General features: G+C 44.1%; 2 protein-coding genes across 11 annotated transcripts in view; both read left to right on the top strand.

Moving 5' to 3' along the window:
• Window positions 1–11134, top strand: part of epb41l3a (erythrocyte membrane protein band 4.1-like 3a) — a 45218-nt gene extending 34084 nt beyond the window's left edge. For 4 of the 8 annotated variants that reach the window (XM_028964640.1, XM_028964634.1, XM_028964646.1 and 1 more), the window contains 10 exons: window positions 905–1093; window positions 1721–1813; window positions 2701–3351; window positions 4782–4898; window positions 5306–5413; window positions 7374–7505; window positions 8656–8754; window positions 8861–8941; window positions 9041–9157; window positions 10168–11134. In XM_028964640.1, coding sequence (XP_028820473.1) covers window positions 905–1093; window positions 1721–1813; window positions 2701–3351; window positions 4782–4898; window positions 5306–5413; window positions 7374–7505; window positions 8656–8754; window positions 8861–8941; window positions 9041–9151 — 1581 coding nt within the window. In that variant the 3' untranslated portion in view covers window positions 9152–9157; window positions 10168–11134. The remainder of the gene's footprint in view (window positions 1–904; window positions 1094–1720; window positions 1814–2700; window positions 3352–4781; window positions 4899–5305; window positions 5414–7373; window positions 7506–8655; window positions 8755–8860; window positions 8942–9040; window positions 9158–10167) is intronic. The other 4 variants (XM_028964627.1, XM_028964660.1, XM_028964666.1 and 1 more) reach the window with 4 other exon arrangements.
• A 2185-nt stretch (window positions 11135–13319) lies between these two features.
• Window positions 13320–16471, top strand: zbtb14 (zinc finger and BTB domain containing 14). Of its 3 annotated transcripts, none has more exons than XM_028969643.1 (2): window positions 13320–13459; window positions 14592–16471. In XM_028969643.1, the coding sequence occupies exon 2, from the start codon at window positions 14606–14608 to the stop codon at window positions 15926–15928; it is 1323 nt and encodes a 440-aa protein (XP_028825476.1). In that variant the 5' UTR covers window positions 13320–13459; window positions 14592–14605; the 3' UTR covers window positions 15929–16471. The 3 variants fall into 3 exon arrangements, with proteins under 3 accessions (XP_028825476.1, XP_028825475.1, XP_028825474.1); XM_028969642.1 differs by lacking the exon at window positions 13320–13459 and adding an exon at window positions 13553–13639; XM_028969641.1 differs by lacking the exon at window positions 13320–13459 and adding an exon at window positions 13646–14489.
• The last annotated feature ends 2337 nt before the right edge of the window (window positions 16472–18808 follow it).

Raw genomic sequence — 18808 nt, 5'->3', positions numbered from 1 at the left:
TGAAAACTGCAGCATTGCTTTTTCACAGTGAGCGTGCCGTGTCCTCTCTCAGGACGAAGGTGCCCTTTCGCCCATTTCTCATCCTGAACATGTACAAGAACTCGTATGAAGGCCCATGTGATTTATAGCAGCAGTAAGCCTTATCTATAACAGAGATGCCATGTCTGCACTGACCATGGGGCTGCATCATCTATAATAATGTAATGTAAAGCCTATAGGTATCTTGAGTGTGTGTTTTGGTTGGGGTTGCAACCTCAGTCCTTTTAATGCCCTGTCCACAGGAGGACGCTTTTCTCTGAAACGAGCGTTATCAGAAATGTTGTCATTCGCTGTCCACACGGATATGCGGAAAAGAGAATTTCACTCTGGAACCCGTTTCTGTCTGGACGCAAGTAGAATTTTTCCCGTTTTAGAGAAAAATTCTCATGAGGATGGGGCGTAGATGCCCCTTATAAACATGCCATTTTACATGGTCTCGATCCATACATTTTTTAGCATATAAGATGTTGAACCAGCATCTCTTATATGGAGATATTTTCTTCTCATTCCAATTTTGTCTTGCCCATCTATTTTAGAAGGAATTTGTATCATAATTAAAACAGTTGCTGAAATCTATGGTGCAAATGGCACTGCCTTAAGTCATCAGCATCATGCATCGCTCAGAAACCTCTCAGAAAAGTAATTTCACTGTGGAATATAAAGCAATAAAATTGTTCTCTTTGGAGAATGAGACTGGGCTACTTAGATTTTTAACTGGAGGGGGGTGCTAATCCTAGTTATGCTGCAATGTTGTGTCAATGTGAAACGTAGCAAAAAATAAAAATACCAGTTGTAAGCTTTGCAGACCTTGTCTTTTCAACATTTTATATGTGAAAGGGTAACTCCTGTGCTTTTAACACATCAGGAATTGGAAAATATGCCTGATGACCTGATAAAACACCAGACCAACATCAGCGAACTTAAGAGGACCTTCCTGGAGCAGGGAGCAGAAAAATCTGGCCTTACAGAGTGGGAGAAACGACTGTCATCTTCTCCGCTTCGCTCGCCACGGCTTGACGAAGCCCCCATGATTGAGCCCCTTGTGCCTGAGGAAGTAAGTCAGTGTTTGAATACATTTGTGTGATGAAGCTGTGGCAGTATGGGAAGGAGATTTTAAGTCTTTCCTTTCCTGTATAAGCCTTAGGATGGTATTTGTTATGCAGCATGAAGACAGAAAAATCCAGAGAAGTGGATGAAGTCACAGTGTTCACAGGGATCATGTATCCCTGTATATATGAATGCAAGGGACCATGAAATGGAGAAACCCAAATGAAGTATATAATTAGCCAAAAAAAAACAGAAGAACATAATTCTGATTTTTTTTGTAGAGGGAACTCAGCTGTAAAATATATGGATTAAACATTTTCCCATATTTGTTTTAAAAGGAATAGGAACGTCCTGCTTCATTTGTCATGGGTACAGACTTTATAACATTAATTATGCCTAAATATTGCCTGTAATATAATCTTATATATACTTGTTATATATAGTATTCAAGTAATGAATATGGGACTGCATGCATGAATTTGAAAGCAACGCCTGAAGACTCAGCTCATTATGAAAGAGATGTTTCACAAGAAGTAAAATCAAGCAGAATACATAATTTGATACAGACAGTGCACTGCATCTGCCTTTAAGCCATTTTCTGTATTTTTACCGGAGCTCTTTGTATTTCAAAAAGACCAAAGAGGATACAAAAGCAGAGGACACAGTGGCCGAAGCCGCCGGATCGTCAGAAATAAAGGACACGATGTTGGAAACGAAAACTTCTGTGGTACGTGTCAAATTATCTTCCTCACAGCTGTTAGTGGGGTTTAAAATGTGCACTAGTAGAAAAACATAAGAAACATAAAGCATTAACTCCAAACATTACCCCAGCTGTTACAGGAGAACTTGCAGGAAAAACCTCACGCCGGTTCCTAACATGTCAGCAGCAAAATTAGGTGGTAATAGGAGCAGGCCATGAGTTACATTTCACCTGGCTGTGTGGTTTAAATTGTGTAGAAATCAGAAGTAGGCTGAGTGAGAAAAGTCAGTCATACCTTTACCTTTTTTTTTTAAATGTATGTTTTTTGTCAAGTTTGCGTTTCAGAAATGATTATATACCAACCAAAAATCCAAGCCTCTGATCCTTGATACCGAAAAGTTGTATTTATTTCTTTAAATCCTGAAAACGTTAATTCTATGACATTCCTGAATATTTCTCATCCACTACATTTCATATAGTGCCGGGAAAATATGTCCTTGAATATTATATAAGCGTTAAGCCACCACAGGTCTAGTGCCCCTGCTGGTTGGTTGCAGAATAATTTTAGGACCAGACTTGCACTTGGCTGAAATGCACTGACAGCTGCATCACAGGGTGAGTCCACCAGCACAGTATCCATGTTTTTTAAGAGTCAATTTCTTATTTTCACTTCTTGCGCTGGTAATTCGTCGAGTCTGTGTATAATAATATTTATATTTTTGTCTTTCACATTGTAATTCTCTAGCATTTCTTAAAGCCAAGTGCTAATTTTGATGCTAATGGTAACAGTGACAACATGATGTTTGAGTGAATGTTCATCTTTTTCACACCTAAGACTTCCACTGGCTTTAAGAACAGCTGACTTCTTCTTGAAGAAGTCCTGGCTAACTGCAGTCTTTGTATCTTGTATGTAGGATTCTGATGGGTGGGTAATAGTAAGCAAAGTCCCTCCTAAGGTAGCAGAAAAGAAAAATTTTGTCGAAATAGTGACCGCGACTAACACAGTGGCTGGCGGCGCACTCAGAGAGGACATCAAAACCAACGAGAGTTTCCACACAGAGGTCACAGTCAAAACAGAAGTGGTACGAGAAAAGACCTACACCTTGGGCAAGTCGTATGACACAGTATCTGGGAAGATCGTCACCATGACAACTCACAACAAAGATGGAGACCTGCCATCCCCTTTGTACTCTCTGAAGAAGATCCCTGATCAGACGGCCACTGCCGTGAAGATCATCCCCGTGGACCCCGAGTCCGACGTGTCTGAGCTTACATCCACAGAGGGTAAAGCACCAATGATAACCATCAAGGAAGCCCGGACGCCCTCGCCCTCTGAACCCACCCCAGGCCTAGGGAGGATGGTGGTGTCTGTGACCTCCAACGAGGAGCTACCCGAGTCAAAGCGGGCCGAGCTTGCGCTCTTGCCCGAATCCACGCTGAGGGGCCGATCCTCGCCCCTGCTCAGATCTCCCCTCAGATCACCTGCCAAGTCCCCTGCAGAGCTTCGACTGAGTCCTGGGCCCATGTCCATTTTAACCAAAACCTCTCCCACAGCCAGAGTGGTAGTATGACGACAGCACTAATACCCACAATCCTACGCTAAGATTCCCCATAAGCCACTTCCTCCCCAAGCTACATAGGCCTGGCTTTAAAAATGGCTGCAATACCAAAGCCAGTGCTTTGCTGCAAGACTAAATGTTTTAATGAAAGTCTTGGGTATGCCCTTTCTATATGGTTTGCACTTTTTTTTTCCTGACACAAATACCTCAATGTGGTATTTGGTGTCACTCACGCTTTTTTGATGCAGCATTTAACTCTGTGAGCACCAAGCTCACCTTTATTTTAACCTGAAAATACACACAAAGGCTTCATTTATTTGTTTGCCGGTTCCTTACTGCAAGGTACAGGAATTTTCACATTGGCTTCAAAATGCCTGCCTGGTACTTCCACTTTCAGTTTTTGCTCTCTGATGTGTCTTCTGCTTGATGTTGGAATGATATGGGCCCTATTCATAAGAGGATTCATTCTTAGGTTCTTGGTCTGGCTCTGGAAAGAAATTTTAAAATTCATGCATCACAAGCCATGAACTTTGTACACTCACCTCCAGCCACTTTATGAGAAGTACCTACTCTGTATATCTCCACCTTGTATATTGAAGAGAAGAACCAAAAGGCGTATGTGATATCTCATGCCCAAACATAAATGTACCTTGATCTACCTTTTTTGGCTTTCATGTGATAGCATATGTATTTCCATTTAACAAAAATGTCATGTATGGCCCTGAAGTTTCCCCACTCATATATATAGGCAAAAACCTGTTTGGTTTTAGGTTTTCAGCGTTATTGGTCAATCATTGTATAGGCCAGGCAATACAAACTCCTATAGGATCTTATAATTGTTAACAACTTAAGTTTTTATTTGACAGGGTGAAAGCATAGAAAGTCGAAAGCATAGAAAAACGCATTGTATGAGAAGGTGTGTCCAAACATTTGGCGTGTACTGTATGTTCCCTTATTAGTGGGAGTAGCCACATATTGAGGGATTTATGGGGGGTGGGCATCCGTTATTTCAAAGAGAAACTGTATATTCAGAATTTCTTGGAAACGTGACTTTAATTGATTCAGTGAGTGTTATCAGGATACAGGCTATATCTCTTACACTTTTAAATATGGGGATATTGTAGGTATTTTTAATAATGTGGCTGGCGAGTGTACGTACTTCTGTGCAATGCTGTAAACAGGAAATCTGGGTGAAGGTTTGCTTTGTTTGTGCTTTTTAGCTGTCCAACTTTTGGGACCATTGGAACTCTACCGCTGACTGGTGTCTTGTGTAGTCCACGCTCTTATGAATAACCCATGAATGACCCCGGCTGTCAGAACCTGGTCCTGTCAAAACCTTGTCGTATTCTGTAATTTGTGTTCATATATGTCTATGTGTGTGTCCTTGACCAACCTCTGCACTGGTGTGTTGACTGTTCATCTCTCTTGTCTGCTAGCCTAAGCCCACGTTTGACGAGATGTCTCCAGAGCTCACCGCTCTCTTACAGTCGGCCCGAGAGATCGGCACCAGGGGAAGGGCAGCCTCCTCTGCGCATAGTCAGGCCTTTGTGAAGGTGGCCACTCATTCCATTTAAATAATATAGCTTTGACAGACCGGTGCCTGCTCAAGTGCATGCGTTGCTGCTTGCACTTCTTCAGGTCCCCATGTTCTTTGGTGTGGTAGAGTTGCTTTTGCTTTTGTCTTTGTCAGACATCTGTTGTCACCATCGTTCATCTTTACTGTCTTTTCTCTGGCCGTTAACGGATGACAGATTCATGGGGAGTCATCATTTTTGTTGTTAGACGGCCTTGTGTTTTTCTTTTGTTTAACAATGTGAACACATCACCTGCATATCTGATGCAACCTCCGTGTTCTGGAGGTTTATTTATGCTGAACATTGTCACCTTACCTATCTTTTGTCTTGGCGATGCTGAAGCTGCAGAGCCCTGATTTGGGAGTGTGTTTATGTGTCTCTTGCAGCTGTCAGACAGTCCTGAAAAGACAATGTCAAAGGAGTCACCGAACCCAGAAGTGGACGAGTCAGAAGATAAGACCCAGGAGCAGGCACCACAAGAGAAGCCAGTACAGGTAGAGACTGATTCTCAGTCTGAGCAGCCAGAGGAACTTGAGGAACCCGAGTCCGACAATGAATCCGAGTCCAGCGGTGCCACTAGTGATTCTGCGAGCGTGGCCTCAGCCAACTTCAATGGCCCGCTGTCCCCTACGGCGGCCACTGCAGCCCCAGCAGTGTCCACTGACAGCGAGTCAGGGGGTGAGAGCTTCTCAATGTCCAGCGATGACGAACCCGGGTCTGGGGACCAGTCACCCAATATGGCCCCCTCTTCTCCCATGAAGGTGGCAGAGCAGAACGAGGGCATCAATATGGAGGTAGAAAGTGATAAGCTTCTCAAGGAGGCAACCCCCAAATCACCCCCTGCCCTGCCCTGCCCTGCCCTGCCCTACAGGCCACCCAGTTGGATCCTTTTTCCCCACAAGTGTTGTTCCTCAGTTCCTCAAGTGATCTGTGGATGTTTGTGTATGGCTGTGCAGACTTTGTCCTGATGTTCTTCCCTCTGTCCTCCTGCAGAGTGGTTTGTATGTAACACATACTTGATGTAACACATACAGGGCTGCAAATCACTATACAGAAACCTATACACTGTGGAGTGTATTCTAAATTATTCAAGTTTATTTACTGTTCAGTCAGATCTGGAGGCCAGTACAATAACTGTTTAAGGTTTCGACACACCGACTCTGTGGAAGCTGTGAAGACTATGGCAAGTGCTATCTAAAGAAAAAGAAAGTATTTCATGAATCTTCAGAGTCGCTTCTCTTTACATTCATGACTGCTTTGCATATCATTTTAAACATGTTTGACACAGATCTCTTTCAGGACTGCTGGGAAAATCCATCCCCATTGTCTAATATTAGGTGGTTGAGAAAAATGCTGTCATTGCAGCCAAAGCTCATTGCTTTAAATAGCTTAAAATAGCAAAGATATCTGCTTGGTTTATAACTTTGTTTACTTAACTTGCAACAACTTAAAACATGTTTTATATTCTACATTCTCTCGATGAGCTTCAAGAGTTCGTCACCTGAAATGGTTTTCCAACAGTCTTGAAGGAGTTCCCAGAGGTGTTTAGCACTTGTTGGCCCCTTTGCCTTCACTCTGCGGTCCAGCTCACCCCAAACCATCTCGACTGGGTTCAGGTCCGGTGACTGTGGAGGCCAGGTCTCCACTTTTTGTTAAGTACATAACTCCACATGTGTTCATTCATAGTTTTGATGCCTTCAGTGAGAATCTACCAATGTAAATGGTCATGAAAATAAAGAAATCACATTGAATGACAAGGTGTGTCCAAACTTTTGGCCTGTACTGTATGTGGCAATTTTTGCTGCACTAATATTTACTCTAAATGAATTTGATTGTCATTTTTGTGTTTTTGCACCAATTTTTGGCTGTTTCCATGCGAGAGCTATGCAAAAAAAATCAATTTAAAAAGAATTAGCTGTTTGTTTGTTTTGATTGTAGTATTGTAGTGGGCAGCCTCGCAGTTAGATCATCAGTTCAACATTTTTTCACACCAACGCTGCCAGCTGAATTATGCACCGATCTGTGTGTCTTCCCGCAAAAGTGTCAGTCAACAGAAACATGTTTCTCACTGGATTACACACAGATGCAGAAGCAGATGCAGTCCAAGCTGTGCAGCTATTTAGATTAATCATTTTGGAATGAATTGGAAAGATATTGTTATCATTTGGTGTTTCCATCTGAAAGGAACAGTTACCTAATGAAAAGGGTGAAATTGTCAATAATTTAAATACTTTGTCTATTTGTAGATCTATTGCTGGGTTTTTGACATAACTGTACTATAATAAAAAAACCTTGAAGTCAGGTATTTGTTGAATTGGTTTGAAATGTTGCATTAGTTTTCTTGTACCTGCAAGGTGTGGCGTACTGCAATAGAATATGATGCAACTGATTAAAGAAAAACAGAACCCCCCCCTCCACCGCCCTCTGATCCCATCCCTCTGTCTCCTTCCTTAGCTTTCCTCCGTGCTGCACACCGAGGTCAAGACCTTCAGCAGCCTGCTAGCGGAGGATACGGAGAAGCCGATGGTTCAGGAAGTGCCCGTCATCCACACGGAAATGAAGACCACCACATTCGAGTCGCTGCAGGTACTGGTGTCATGAACAGTCAGTGGGCACAGTGCATGCATTTTAATGAGTGGTGCTTGGGGAGTGTGCGGCACGGCATTAACCCTCCAGTCACCAGATGAACAATGTTACGAATCGATGCATCCTGCTAAACAGCCACTTATAATATTGTTTTTAATACCAAACATAGCACCTGTACATCTAATTCATGACTTACTCCACATAACTCCACTATCAATGAGCCATGACAAGTCATGTGATTTTATCAAGGACAGAGAAGGATAGAGAAGGACATCGGTGGCTTGATTGGATTATTGCATTGATGCATTTATTATTGGAAAGTGAAAGTGAAGTGATTGTCATTGTGAAACACTGCAGCACAGCACACGGTGACACAACAAAATGTGTCCTCTCCTTTTAACTATCAACCTTGTTGAGCAGTGGGCACTGACAGACGCCCGGGGAGCAGTGTGTGGGGACGGCGCTTTGCTCAGTGGCACCTCAGTGGCACCTTGGCAGCTCGGGATTTGAATCAGCAACCTTCTGATTACGGGGCCGCTTTCTTACATTTACATTTACATTTACATTTACGGCATTTGGCAGACGCCCTTATCCAGAGAGACTTACAACGTGCTTTACCATCGATGAAGAGATCAATTCCGGTTCACTAGGACCCCAACTATGAATACATCTTTTTATTCACTCTGTTGTAGATTCTGTACACAAGTTCGACAACAAGAAAGTTACAATTTAATCTAAATATTCTTTAAAGAGGAAGGTCTTGAGCTGCCGTTTGAAGGTGCTCAGTGACTGAGCTGTTCTGACCTCGAGGGGAAGTTCATTCCACCACCAAGGGGCCAAGACGGAGAAGAGTCTAGATGAATGTTTTCCTTTTACCTTCAGAGATGGAGGGACCAGGCGAGCAGTAAACTCTAGGCCACCACTGCCCCATGGACTCCATCCAATAGCTAATCAACTAAATTTAATTATCATCACTAATTACTCTTATGCCAAGAAATAATATCTGACTAGTAACATTAGGTACATTAACATGTGATCAATGGTACCCTGAATGGGACTCGACCTATCAGATTTTGGAACCAGAACTAATCTGTGTATATGAATTATTCAACCATGCTAAACTAATAACTTGATTCTCCTCACGTGACAGGGAGACATGGACAGTGACGCAGACCCTGGAATTCTAATGAGCGCCCAGACCATCACGTCGGAAACGACGAGTACCACCACAACCACGCATATCACCAAGGTTGGACCAAATCCTTGCTTTTCAATGAAAGAGGGAAGCTGCGTGGGGGGTGCGGAAGGCGTTTATGCGCCTGAACGTATTTTCCATTTCTTTGCTTATTTAATAGACTGTGAGAGGAGGCATCTCAGAGACCAGGATTGAGAAGAGAATCGTAATCTCAGGGGATGCAGACATCGACCATGACGAGGTGAGAGACGCAGGCTTCCTCTTCCTCTCGATATAAACACGCTCCCAGACACACAGTGAGATGTCCACCTTTCTGACTCTCGTGCTCCCTTTGAGATAGGCCCTGGCTCAGGCTATTAAGGAAGCCAAAGAGCAGCATCCCGACATGTCAGTGACCAAAGTAGTGGTCCATAAAGAGACTGAGATAACGCCCGTGGAGGGGGAAGAGTGACCGCAGGTAAGGGGACGGCAGAGACGCCAAAGGCACAGCTCCGTCTGGCCTGCTGGTTGCCTGTTGGTCCTCCCCCGCTAGACTCTGTTCACCACCACGTTGCTAACCTGGGGGGACCGCTTTGAGCTTCCACTTCCTAACCTTTGCATCTGTGTAGCATAACCCACTTCAGACTTCCTGTCAAACCTCCAGGGCTTTCTCCATCACTCCGTTACATGCATCTCAAAGCCTTGATGCTAATCCTCAGCTTTCTTTTGCAGTTTTCATTCTTCATTCACAATAAGACAATAAGGGAGTTGTTGTTGTTTCGTAATTATTTAAGCGTTCCTCTAATACGATGAACATAGAGCCAACAATACTCAGATTCTGTGAAATGGATACAGTGCACTCTGCTGGACAATGGTGGTAATTCGTCGGGTGGGTATTTTAAATCGCTGTTCAGAGTACCTTGATCGATAAAAGTCCGATATATGAAGGAGTTCAAAGTTAAAGCCACCATTCTTAGAGGTAATGCGGCTAGCTTATTCCTTATTGTCACAAATGCCTTCATGAAAGCATGTTTACATATGCCTGGCTGTTGGCTGCTCTTTTGTTATGTTGTTGCATGCAGCCTTTTATGGTTTCATCTATGATGACTATTAATACTACTACTAATAATAATAATGTTTTTTTTAATGAGCATTTCGTGCAAAATCGGTTCATTGTGATGGTTTCCCACTATGAGAAGTCACTTTTGATGTGTAGTGCACTGAAGACTTGGGGTAATAAGGACATCTCAGTCATATACATTCATGTTGTTGTCACACATAGTTCCTTACTATTTACACTGAAAACATGATTTTGCACAGTATGCTCTTTTAATTGGGTGTATTGCTGGTGTAGTTTCACGAATAAATCAGTACAGTCAGTCTGAAGCGATTAAAACATTTTGATTGCATTTTAAATACAATTTGATGTGTACATGTGAGGTATTGTATTGTGCAGTCATTCACAAGACACTTTTTTATGTGTTGCAGGATTAAGACATCACACGTAGAACTTGTATTTCACTCCTTACGGGACTGAGGACGCTTGAGGGAAGCCGATCTTGCCAACTCCACCAGAAAGGAATGGATATTACTTCATCCAAGCACTGCTGGACTAACCACACCCTCACACCACACCCTCACACCAACTCAAGCTTACAGACCCATGAGGCAGTCCAGTCCATCATTGGATCATGTATATTGCATGAAAAAGGGAACAATTCTTCATTTTTGTATTTAAAAAATACAATACTGTGTACATTTTACTCTACCTGCGCACTCAGCCAAACAGAAGAAGAATGTATGTGGTTAAACAATTTAAAAAGTATTAATGGCATAGACGGCAAAATTGTATTTATTAGACTCATGTGCACTCCAAGTGAAACAAATAGGCTTTACCTGTATGAGCACACAATATTTAATCATGCAATAGATGTGCCATTCATTATGTCATGCTCTGCATCACTCATTATTACAGTATGATATATTATTTTCTATTTTGCCCAAATTGAATATTACATTAAAAATGTGAATATAATGCATATTTCAGCTTTTGTAATAATTTAACTTTGTTGAATTTTTTTTTTGTGTCTTCCAATTAACAGTAAGTTCTTTTTTCCTTCTTTGGTTTGCCCTCATTTTATGTTGGTGTTTATGAGAAGGCTACGCTGACTGACTGATGGACTGCTGCTTGTGTAAATGGCCAAGAATCAAATTTGTGTTACGGTTGTATGTGTCCTTTTTGTCCCATTATTAAATCCATCCTAGAAACCAATCCAGCCCACTGTGGCCAACTCAAGCCTTAAACCGTACAGACTGGATAGCAAAACCCTCGGCCCAAACTGTGTGTGTCTGTGTCCTTGTTCCTCTGGTCACCTGGAACGTCCAGCCATCTGCTGCTGATCATCCATGTTGAATGTGTTTCCCACAAAAAAACTCCAATAAAACAATAAATATATATTTGTCACGTTGTGCTTCTTTATGTTTAGATATAATGCACAAGATTTAGGAGTTGAATATTCTAATGTATAATAATCTTGTGAATAACAGAATGTATGTTACATTATATGTGGCTTATTGGGATTTAGCTTCATGAATTAGATAGATTGAAATATCTAGAAGTAGAAAGCACTAGAAAAGCTGTGTAGGGGGCAGAGGATAAATAAACTGCTGACTTCCGAAGCTAAGGAGAAATGAAGAAGGTAAAAAGCTTGAAGAGACAGTTGGACCTGGTCTTGGGGGCAGTGGAGGTTGAGCGGTTAAGGAAGCGGCCCCGTGATCAGAAGGTTGCCGGTTCGAATCCTGATCCACTGACGTGCCACCCATCTGTCATGGCTGCCCACTGCTCACCAAGGGTGATGTTAAAAGCAGATAACACGTTTCGTTGTGTCACCGTGTGCTGTGCTGCAGTGTCTCACAATGACAATCACTTTCACTTCACTATAGAGCTAATGTAACCCTGTAACAATGTTTGCATTTGCAACAGCATTAATGCTTAAAAGTAATTTGCAACCATGCGTACGTCCGAGTTAGACATTAAGTATGATTTAATAAAACAGGCTGCTAAAATAACAATGTTCAACAGCGCTGTTGCATGTTTGTGCAAATGGTAATTTTGTGCAGAGAAACGAGTTGAAGTGTCCGAGGTGATGTGAACAGGACTCATTTAGGCGGATTACAGCGGGAGAATTTCCTTCTGCGATCTAATATTGCGCTGAGTTTAAAAAAATAAATAAAATAACGTGGTTTATTAGAGTTTATTAGAGTCCGAGTTTATTATAGCGACGCAGTCACTATTCGTTTTTGTTTTGTTGGTTTTTGTTATCAATCGGACGCGAGCAAATTGTCCCCGCATAATTCACTATTCTCCTGGTTCTTTGTTCGTTCGCGCTATTCGTGCGTGTGTTTCCGTTCTGAAAAAGTAGTGCGATAACCGCGCTCCTGGTTTCGGCGCGTCCACGAGCGCTCCCGTTTCCCGCTCGCGACACCGGTTTCGCGCCCCGGACCCGCGCCCGCCCGCCCGCTCGCTCCCGAGGCCCGCGCCCGGCGCCATTCCGATCCACCGCCGTTTGCGTAAGGGCGGCCGGGTGTTCTGACTTTTTTTGCTACCTGCCAAGAAATGCTTCTGAGCGCTACGGCGCATGCGCACGTCCACATTGCGCCGCAAATCTCCAAACGCAGAACGTTTTTGCCACTCTCGCTTGTATGTTAATATGTTAGTTTTAACGTGGTTTATCATAAACATTATTTGTTATATTTGTGTTTATTTCTTGCATTAGACACATCGAGGTTATTATACTGTTTACGTTCTTACGCATTTCGAATTCTGTACGTATGGGTGGAAATTCTACCATTAAACTTCGGTGTAAACGTGTATTTCATTTGCTTGATGGGACTACTTTAAACTGTGGGTTTTGCTTTAGTTAGAGTAGAGTAGAGTTACATGTTGTTTAACCTAGAATTAAATTTGTTCGATACAAAAGCATTACAACATCTTTTGAGATGTCTGGCCTGCGTGTCCACGTATTACGAGTCGAGAAAGTTGTTTTTGTTGGTGAAAGAACGTCATTATTCCACTTATACTACTACGACTGGATTGGATTGTTTTCGAGTTTGCAGCGATTCGATGTCTGGCGATTTGTGAACTGTTAATGCAATACAATACAATTCTATTCAGTATCAGCCTGCATGATCAATATTTTCTTTGGGGGTGGCTGCAAACAAATTTTTACAATAAAAAAGTGTCAAAAGCACATTCTGCACAAGAAAGGCTAAAAACTACAGGAAGCCGTTTCTGGCAGCAAGAAATTACGTGTAAAAATCTGCTACTCCACTAAAAACTAGAGGAAGCAGTTTCTGGCAGCATAAAAGTACGCGCAAAGGTCTGTCAGCCCCTCTAAAGTACAGGAAAGTTATTTTTATAGCATAAATTATTATACAGACGTCCATTCGGGAGCACGGGTAGGAATTTTTGGCAGCGTAGCAAACACCGACAGACGCAACCGAATATTTCCGCTGCGGCAGCAAAATCTGGCAGAACACCGGCCCGTCGCGGCAGGCGAGCCCGTCCGCGTCGCCGGCGCCAGCGGCGTACGGGCGCGCGCAGGCGCGCGCAGGCGCGCGCCCGCCCGCTCGCACTCTGCGGCTCCGTGCTGGCGCAGCGCGTCCTCTCCGTCCGCGCTCGTCCTCACGCGAACGTAAACACAAAAGTGTGTCTCCCTTTCCACTGACTGTGTGACATTTCACCGAGACTTTCTTAGTGGACCAAAATAGCGTAATTTAGGTAAGAGGCGCATTTTCGGCGCGCCGCGGCGCCTCCATAAATTATTGCATAATGTTTGGCCGGGATGGCCGCGCGCGCTCGGGAGTGCTCACGGCCGCTCGCCTCGGCGCGCCGCCGGCCCCGCGGAGACGTGCATCCGTCCGCGCGGCCATGGAGGAGGGACGCCCGCGCTCCAGCAATGTAATCCTCGCCCGTGCAGCCCGCGCCCCGGCGCGTCCTCCGCGACGCGCGCCCCCGTCGCCCCCCGAGCCGGCGCGGCGCGGCGCGACCGGCGGAATCGGGACTTTTAACGTGGACCCGTGGCGCGGTTTCGAGTCCGCTAGCGTGCTTTTTGGCTAGCCTCGCTAGCCGCTGTGGCTAACTTGTGCGCGGTAGCGTCGGGCTTGTTTTAATTCGCTCGGCCCGGGCGGCGTGATTCTTCTCCACACTCGTAGTTCGCGTTCATGTATCGCCGAAGTCTCCGTTCGTTTTCTTTTTAACGTCACTTGCGAACGTCACTTTCGTTACTGTTAGCCTCACTGCTAACCGTTCTGGTTGCCTAGGTGTGGGCGCTTAGCATAACAAACAGTCGGCGACGTTAGCACACCTGCTGGGTTTTTTTGGCTGCTTTGAGCCTAAATACACCGCCCGCTGCTGTGTGTTTTGCGAATAAAAAGCGACAAATTGTGTCGCATCGGTTTAGGTCACTTTTGCTTCGAATTTGACTGCCCCGGTGCGAGGAAATGCTCCCCGCGGGTGGCTAACACGATTAGCATGCTAGCTAGCCTGTCTTTAATTGAAGAATTCCCACACGTTGCAAACTCGCCGAATCGGTCGATCGATATGAAGCGAGGACTGTGTGTGTTCTTGGCGTTTTTTTTGTCTCGCCGTATTAGCCGTCTGGTCGTGCACTCGCTCTGGGAAAGGTTTCGTGCGTCGAGCTGTCAGCCTAATAAAAGTACCGCGCTCTCAAGGTTCCACATGGAATTGTGTTCTTTAGGACATGAGCTCTTTAACTTCTCGTGCTCGAGGATGTGCGTTGTTATTAACTGTGTGTTCCAGTGTAAAGTTAACGCGATCTCCAGTTTTTTTATGTTAATATATTAATTGATTTGAGTTTTTTTTGTTGTTGACTGCTCTGTCTCTGTTGCAGGTGTCCTCTTCAACATGTCAGAGACCTTGAAGTATGTTGACGATGATCACAAAACCATTTTCCTGAAGATCCTGAACGAGCAGCGGTTGGAGGGTGAACACTGTGACATTGCTGTGGTGGTCGAAGATGTTAAATTCCGGGCACACCGCTGCGTCTTAGCCGCTTGCAGCAATTACTTTAAGAAACTTTTCAAGAAGCATGAGGTTGACAGCTCGTCGGTGATCGAGATCGACTTTCTGCGCTCCGACATTTTTGAAGAGGTGCTGAATTATATGTACACAGCTAAGATATCTGTGAAGAAAAAAGATGTGAATTTAATGATGTCATCAGGACAGATTCTTGGCATCCGTTTTTTGGATAAGCTTTGTACGCAGAAACGGGACATGTCTTCAGACGACAAGGGGGACCACAGAAATAACAAATATTCATATGACATTGTTAAAATTGGAATTCCTGCAGAGGATGCGCCGCTTCAACCGGACAATGACGTGCAGGTACTAGGGGATCAAGACGACCCTTCCTCTGATGACATTGAGGAGACCAGTGCTAATCACGAACTCGATAAATCTCCAAACAGTGCTTTGAGGGTGCAGGAGGCCATCCTCAAGGAGCTAGCAAACGAAGAGGTCAATAAGGTGGGGTGCTACGACCAGGAGGTGGAGCCCATGGATTCTGAGCCCAAGGACCTGGCAGCTCCCCAAACGCTGAGTTTTGCGGACAGTATGGGGGAAGTGAAGGACGAGCAGCCACCGGGCTGGACGACGGCAGCGGCTGATATGAAGTTTGAGTACCTGCTGTATGGTCACAGGGAACAGCTCGCCTGCCAGGTGTGCGGAAAGACCTTCATCGATGAGAATCGCCTGAGGAAGCACGAGAAGCTCCATTCCGCCGACCGGCCGTTTATTTGCGAGATCTGCACTAAAGCCTTCACTACCCAGGCCCATCTGAAGGAGCATCTGAAAATCCACACGGGCTTCAGGCCGTACCGGTGCGAGGTGTGCGGGAAGTCCTTCATGCGCGCGCCAGATCTGAAGAAGCACGAGCGAGTGCACAGCAACGAGCGACCCTTTGGCTGCCAAATGTGTGAGAAGGCCTTCAAACACAAATCGCACCTGAAGGACCACGAACGACGGCACAGGGGCGAGAAGCCCTTCGTCTGCGGCTCGTGCACCAAGGCGTTCGCTAAGGCGTCGGACTTGAAAAGACACGAAAACAACATGCACAGCGAGCAGAAGCAGCTCCCCGGCAGCACGATGCAGAGCGAGACTGAGCAGCTGCAGGCTGCCGCCATGGCGGCCGAGGCCGAGCAGCAACTGGAGTCCATAGCTTGTTCATAGCACACTGCGTAGCTCACTTCGTGAGCCCCAGTGGAACCTGACTATTGCATATTTTTTAAATTAACATTTGTTTTTGGAGTTGTGTTTAGCTATTTTTTATTTTTTTTTTTAAATATATACATATATAAATATATATATTTAGTTTCAGAACTAACGTGGTTGTGTTCTAATAATTTTAGACATTCTTGCCTCATTGATGGATTGTTTCATGATTTGAACGTTTTATTGATTGTAAATTCTGTAAAATGAATAGACCCCTGCCCCGCCCCCCCTGTACAGTTCATACCAAATGAGTCTGGTGTATTTATGACAGCCAAATGGACATTGTGCTCGGCCTTATCTCGGTTGTCCTGCTCTTGTACAACACCGGTTTTTATTATGAGCTGGTAATTGAAAATATTATTTGTAAAAGGAATAAATGAAATTTAAAATGTGCAGATAGACGGCTGTGATGGTAGTTCTGCCATCGGTTTCTCACGTTTCCTCTAATTCATATGTTTATCACATGATATTTTGTTGTAATAAATGTACCTTTTTGGGTAACTTTTGTATTGTATCTTTTCATATCTATTTCATGGAAACTGGTAACAGCAGGACCTGTTCATATTAGTTTCACTGCAGCAGCGTTTCGTCTCAAAATAAATATTATGTACAATAAGGCCCTGTTTCTGTATTAAGTAATGTTTTTCCATTTTTGATGTATCAATTAGTTTAGGGTTAAAAAAAGGTAACATGATACAGTTGAATTGCTGTAAGGGATGTACCGATCCATTTATTTCCAATAATAATAACTGGTGTTTGGATATCGGCCTATCATGCACTTCAATCCAATGCTAGAATTTAATAATAAACTGTCTTACTGTGGAGATCTGTTAAGGAAACACCACGGTTTTCACGGCAGACATGGCAAGTGGCAGTGCAAATACCTTCATACTGATGACACTGTGATGTGGCAGTGGTGGCCTAGCGGGTGAGGAAATTGCGTTGTGTACTGAACTAAAAAAGAAGATCCAAAAATTGTAACTTTTACATTTACAGCATTTACCAGACGCCCTTATCCAGAGCGACTTACAATCAGTAGTTACAGGGACAGTCCCCCCCTGGAGTAGTTTTAGGGTTATTTGTCTTGCTCAGGGACACAATAGTAGTAAGTGGGATTTGAACCTGGGTATTCTGGTTCATAGGCGAGTGTGTTACCCACTAGGCCCAATTTTTGGTGATTGTTGCCATCACACCTGTTTTTTTATATGGCGTGCAACACTACATCATGATTGAGCCGGAATGGACAAAAGTTCAGCCATCATCTTCTTTGCCAGTGCCGATTTATGATTCATCGCTTGATTTCACAATCATCCATTAATCCATGTCCATGATAGTGTCCCCTTAGTCCACTTTAACTTCTTCTGTTTAAGTTTGTGTATTTGGGCTTTTCCTGTGCAGTCCTATTTACTATATGTTTCCTTTAATAAACCTTTTTGGTTTTTAGGGATAAATCAGTTGACAGCTCTCTTGTAAGGCCCATGAATTCCTTTTAATTAGCAAAGTCCAGAAGCTCATTAATGTCAGTGTGGACCCTTTCAACCAGCAACCAGCAATTTTAGACTTTGTTTTAGCAATTTTAGCATTGGTTTTGGAAATTGAGTAACTCCATAATAGAAAATAATATCACTTGATTTGTTTTCAATACTAAGATATTCGGCCAGGCTTTTGCAAATAAGCTCGAAATGGAAAATTAATGTAATACGCATGCAGTGGATGCGAGTCTCACAGAAGGCAGGCAACTGCTTTAGGGCTTTAAAAAAAACGACATTATACATGAACGTTTCATGTAGGTTTTATGAACGTTTCATGTGCGCGTTTCGGCCTGGTCGAGCTGCGCATGCGCAGACGGCGCCGCCTGGAACTTGTGAAAAGTCCCAGGTGCGCAGCGCGCGTCTTCAGGCGGCGGCCGATTACCTGCTCACAGGTAATAAGAACGGTACGAAGCACGGGCAAGTGCAGTTTTTTTTTATCAAAAAGAGACGCATTTGTTGGCTTTCTTTACAACATCGTAACGGTTCAGGGTCAATATGGAATGTAGAACGAGGCTTAATCTCAGTGGTTGTGTATCCTTAAATTGGTTAATTGAACAACCCTCCGAATTAACTTTGGAATCCTGAACTGATTAATGTTTAAATTCGGTCGGTTTTTTAACAAATGTTTAAGGTTGCATGAGAGTGTGTAATCTTTAGGTCTGGTTGTGTAATGGGAGGTTCTCCACTCTGAGCATTCACATGCATTCACATGGAGCAATTCGGGGCTACTGCCTACTACCGCCCCTCTGTGCAGGGTTGTAGGGAAGGTCCAGGGCGATGACGCTGGAGGGCCATGGAAGATGCCCCGAAGCCCGAACCCCGGAGAGGAAGAGGGCTGCTCCAGAGGCCGGGAGAGCCGGGGGTCCTGCGGACAGGTGCCGTGTCCCGTCTCGAAACTGTGGCTTTAGTTTCTACTTGTTTGTGTTGGGGGATGTTCTTTCACCGCTTTTTTATTTTATTTTTTTATTCAGGAAGAAAGCGAAATGGGACGAGGGGAAAACAGAGAGCTCACAGAAGAACGGAAAGCACAGTCGGTCATCCGATAAGGTAATCTCGTATGCCTGACCTGCCCGTTCCGGTATGCCACCGAGGGCGTGTACTTGTGTATGTTCTCCCTTTCACATCAGGACTGCCGCTTGAAACGTTCCGGCAAACCTCTGCAGGAGTCCAAAATCACAAGGTGCTGATTTATTACAGTGTTTCAGTAGAATCAGTGGGTGCTTCTGATTAAAAATATAATGCCCATGACTGTGTTTTAAGCTCTGAAAAAGAAAGGAACGATGTAAAATCAGAAGGGGCTAGTGAG

The sequence above is a fragment of the Denticeps clupeoides genome, chromosome 2 (genome assembly GCF_900700375.1).
Source record: "Denticeps clupeoides chromosome 2, fDenClu1.1, whole genome shotgun sequence".
Taxonomy (NCBI): domain Eukaryota; kingdom Metazoa; phylum Chordata; class Actinopteri; order Clupeiformes; family Denticipitidae; genus Denticeps; species Denticeps clupeoides.
This window is presented reverse-complemented; position numbering and strand designations above follow the sequence as displayed.

What these genes read in the sequence shown, in the direction of transcription:
- zbtb14 (XM_028969641.1), top strand. Translation starts at nt 14,213, where the DNA reads ATGCTAGCTAGCCTGTCTTTAATTGAAGAATTCCCACACGTTGCAAAC. An exon ending in GATGTGCGTTGTTATTAACT is followed by an intron (nt 14,490 to 14,591) that starts GTGTGTTCCAGT and finishes TCTCTGTTGCAG; the next exon opens with GTGTCCTCTTCAACATGTCA.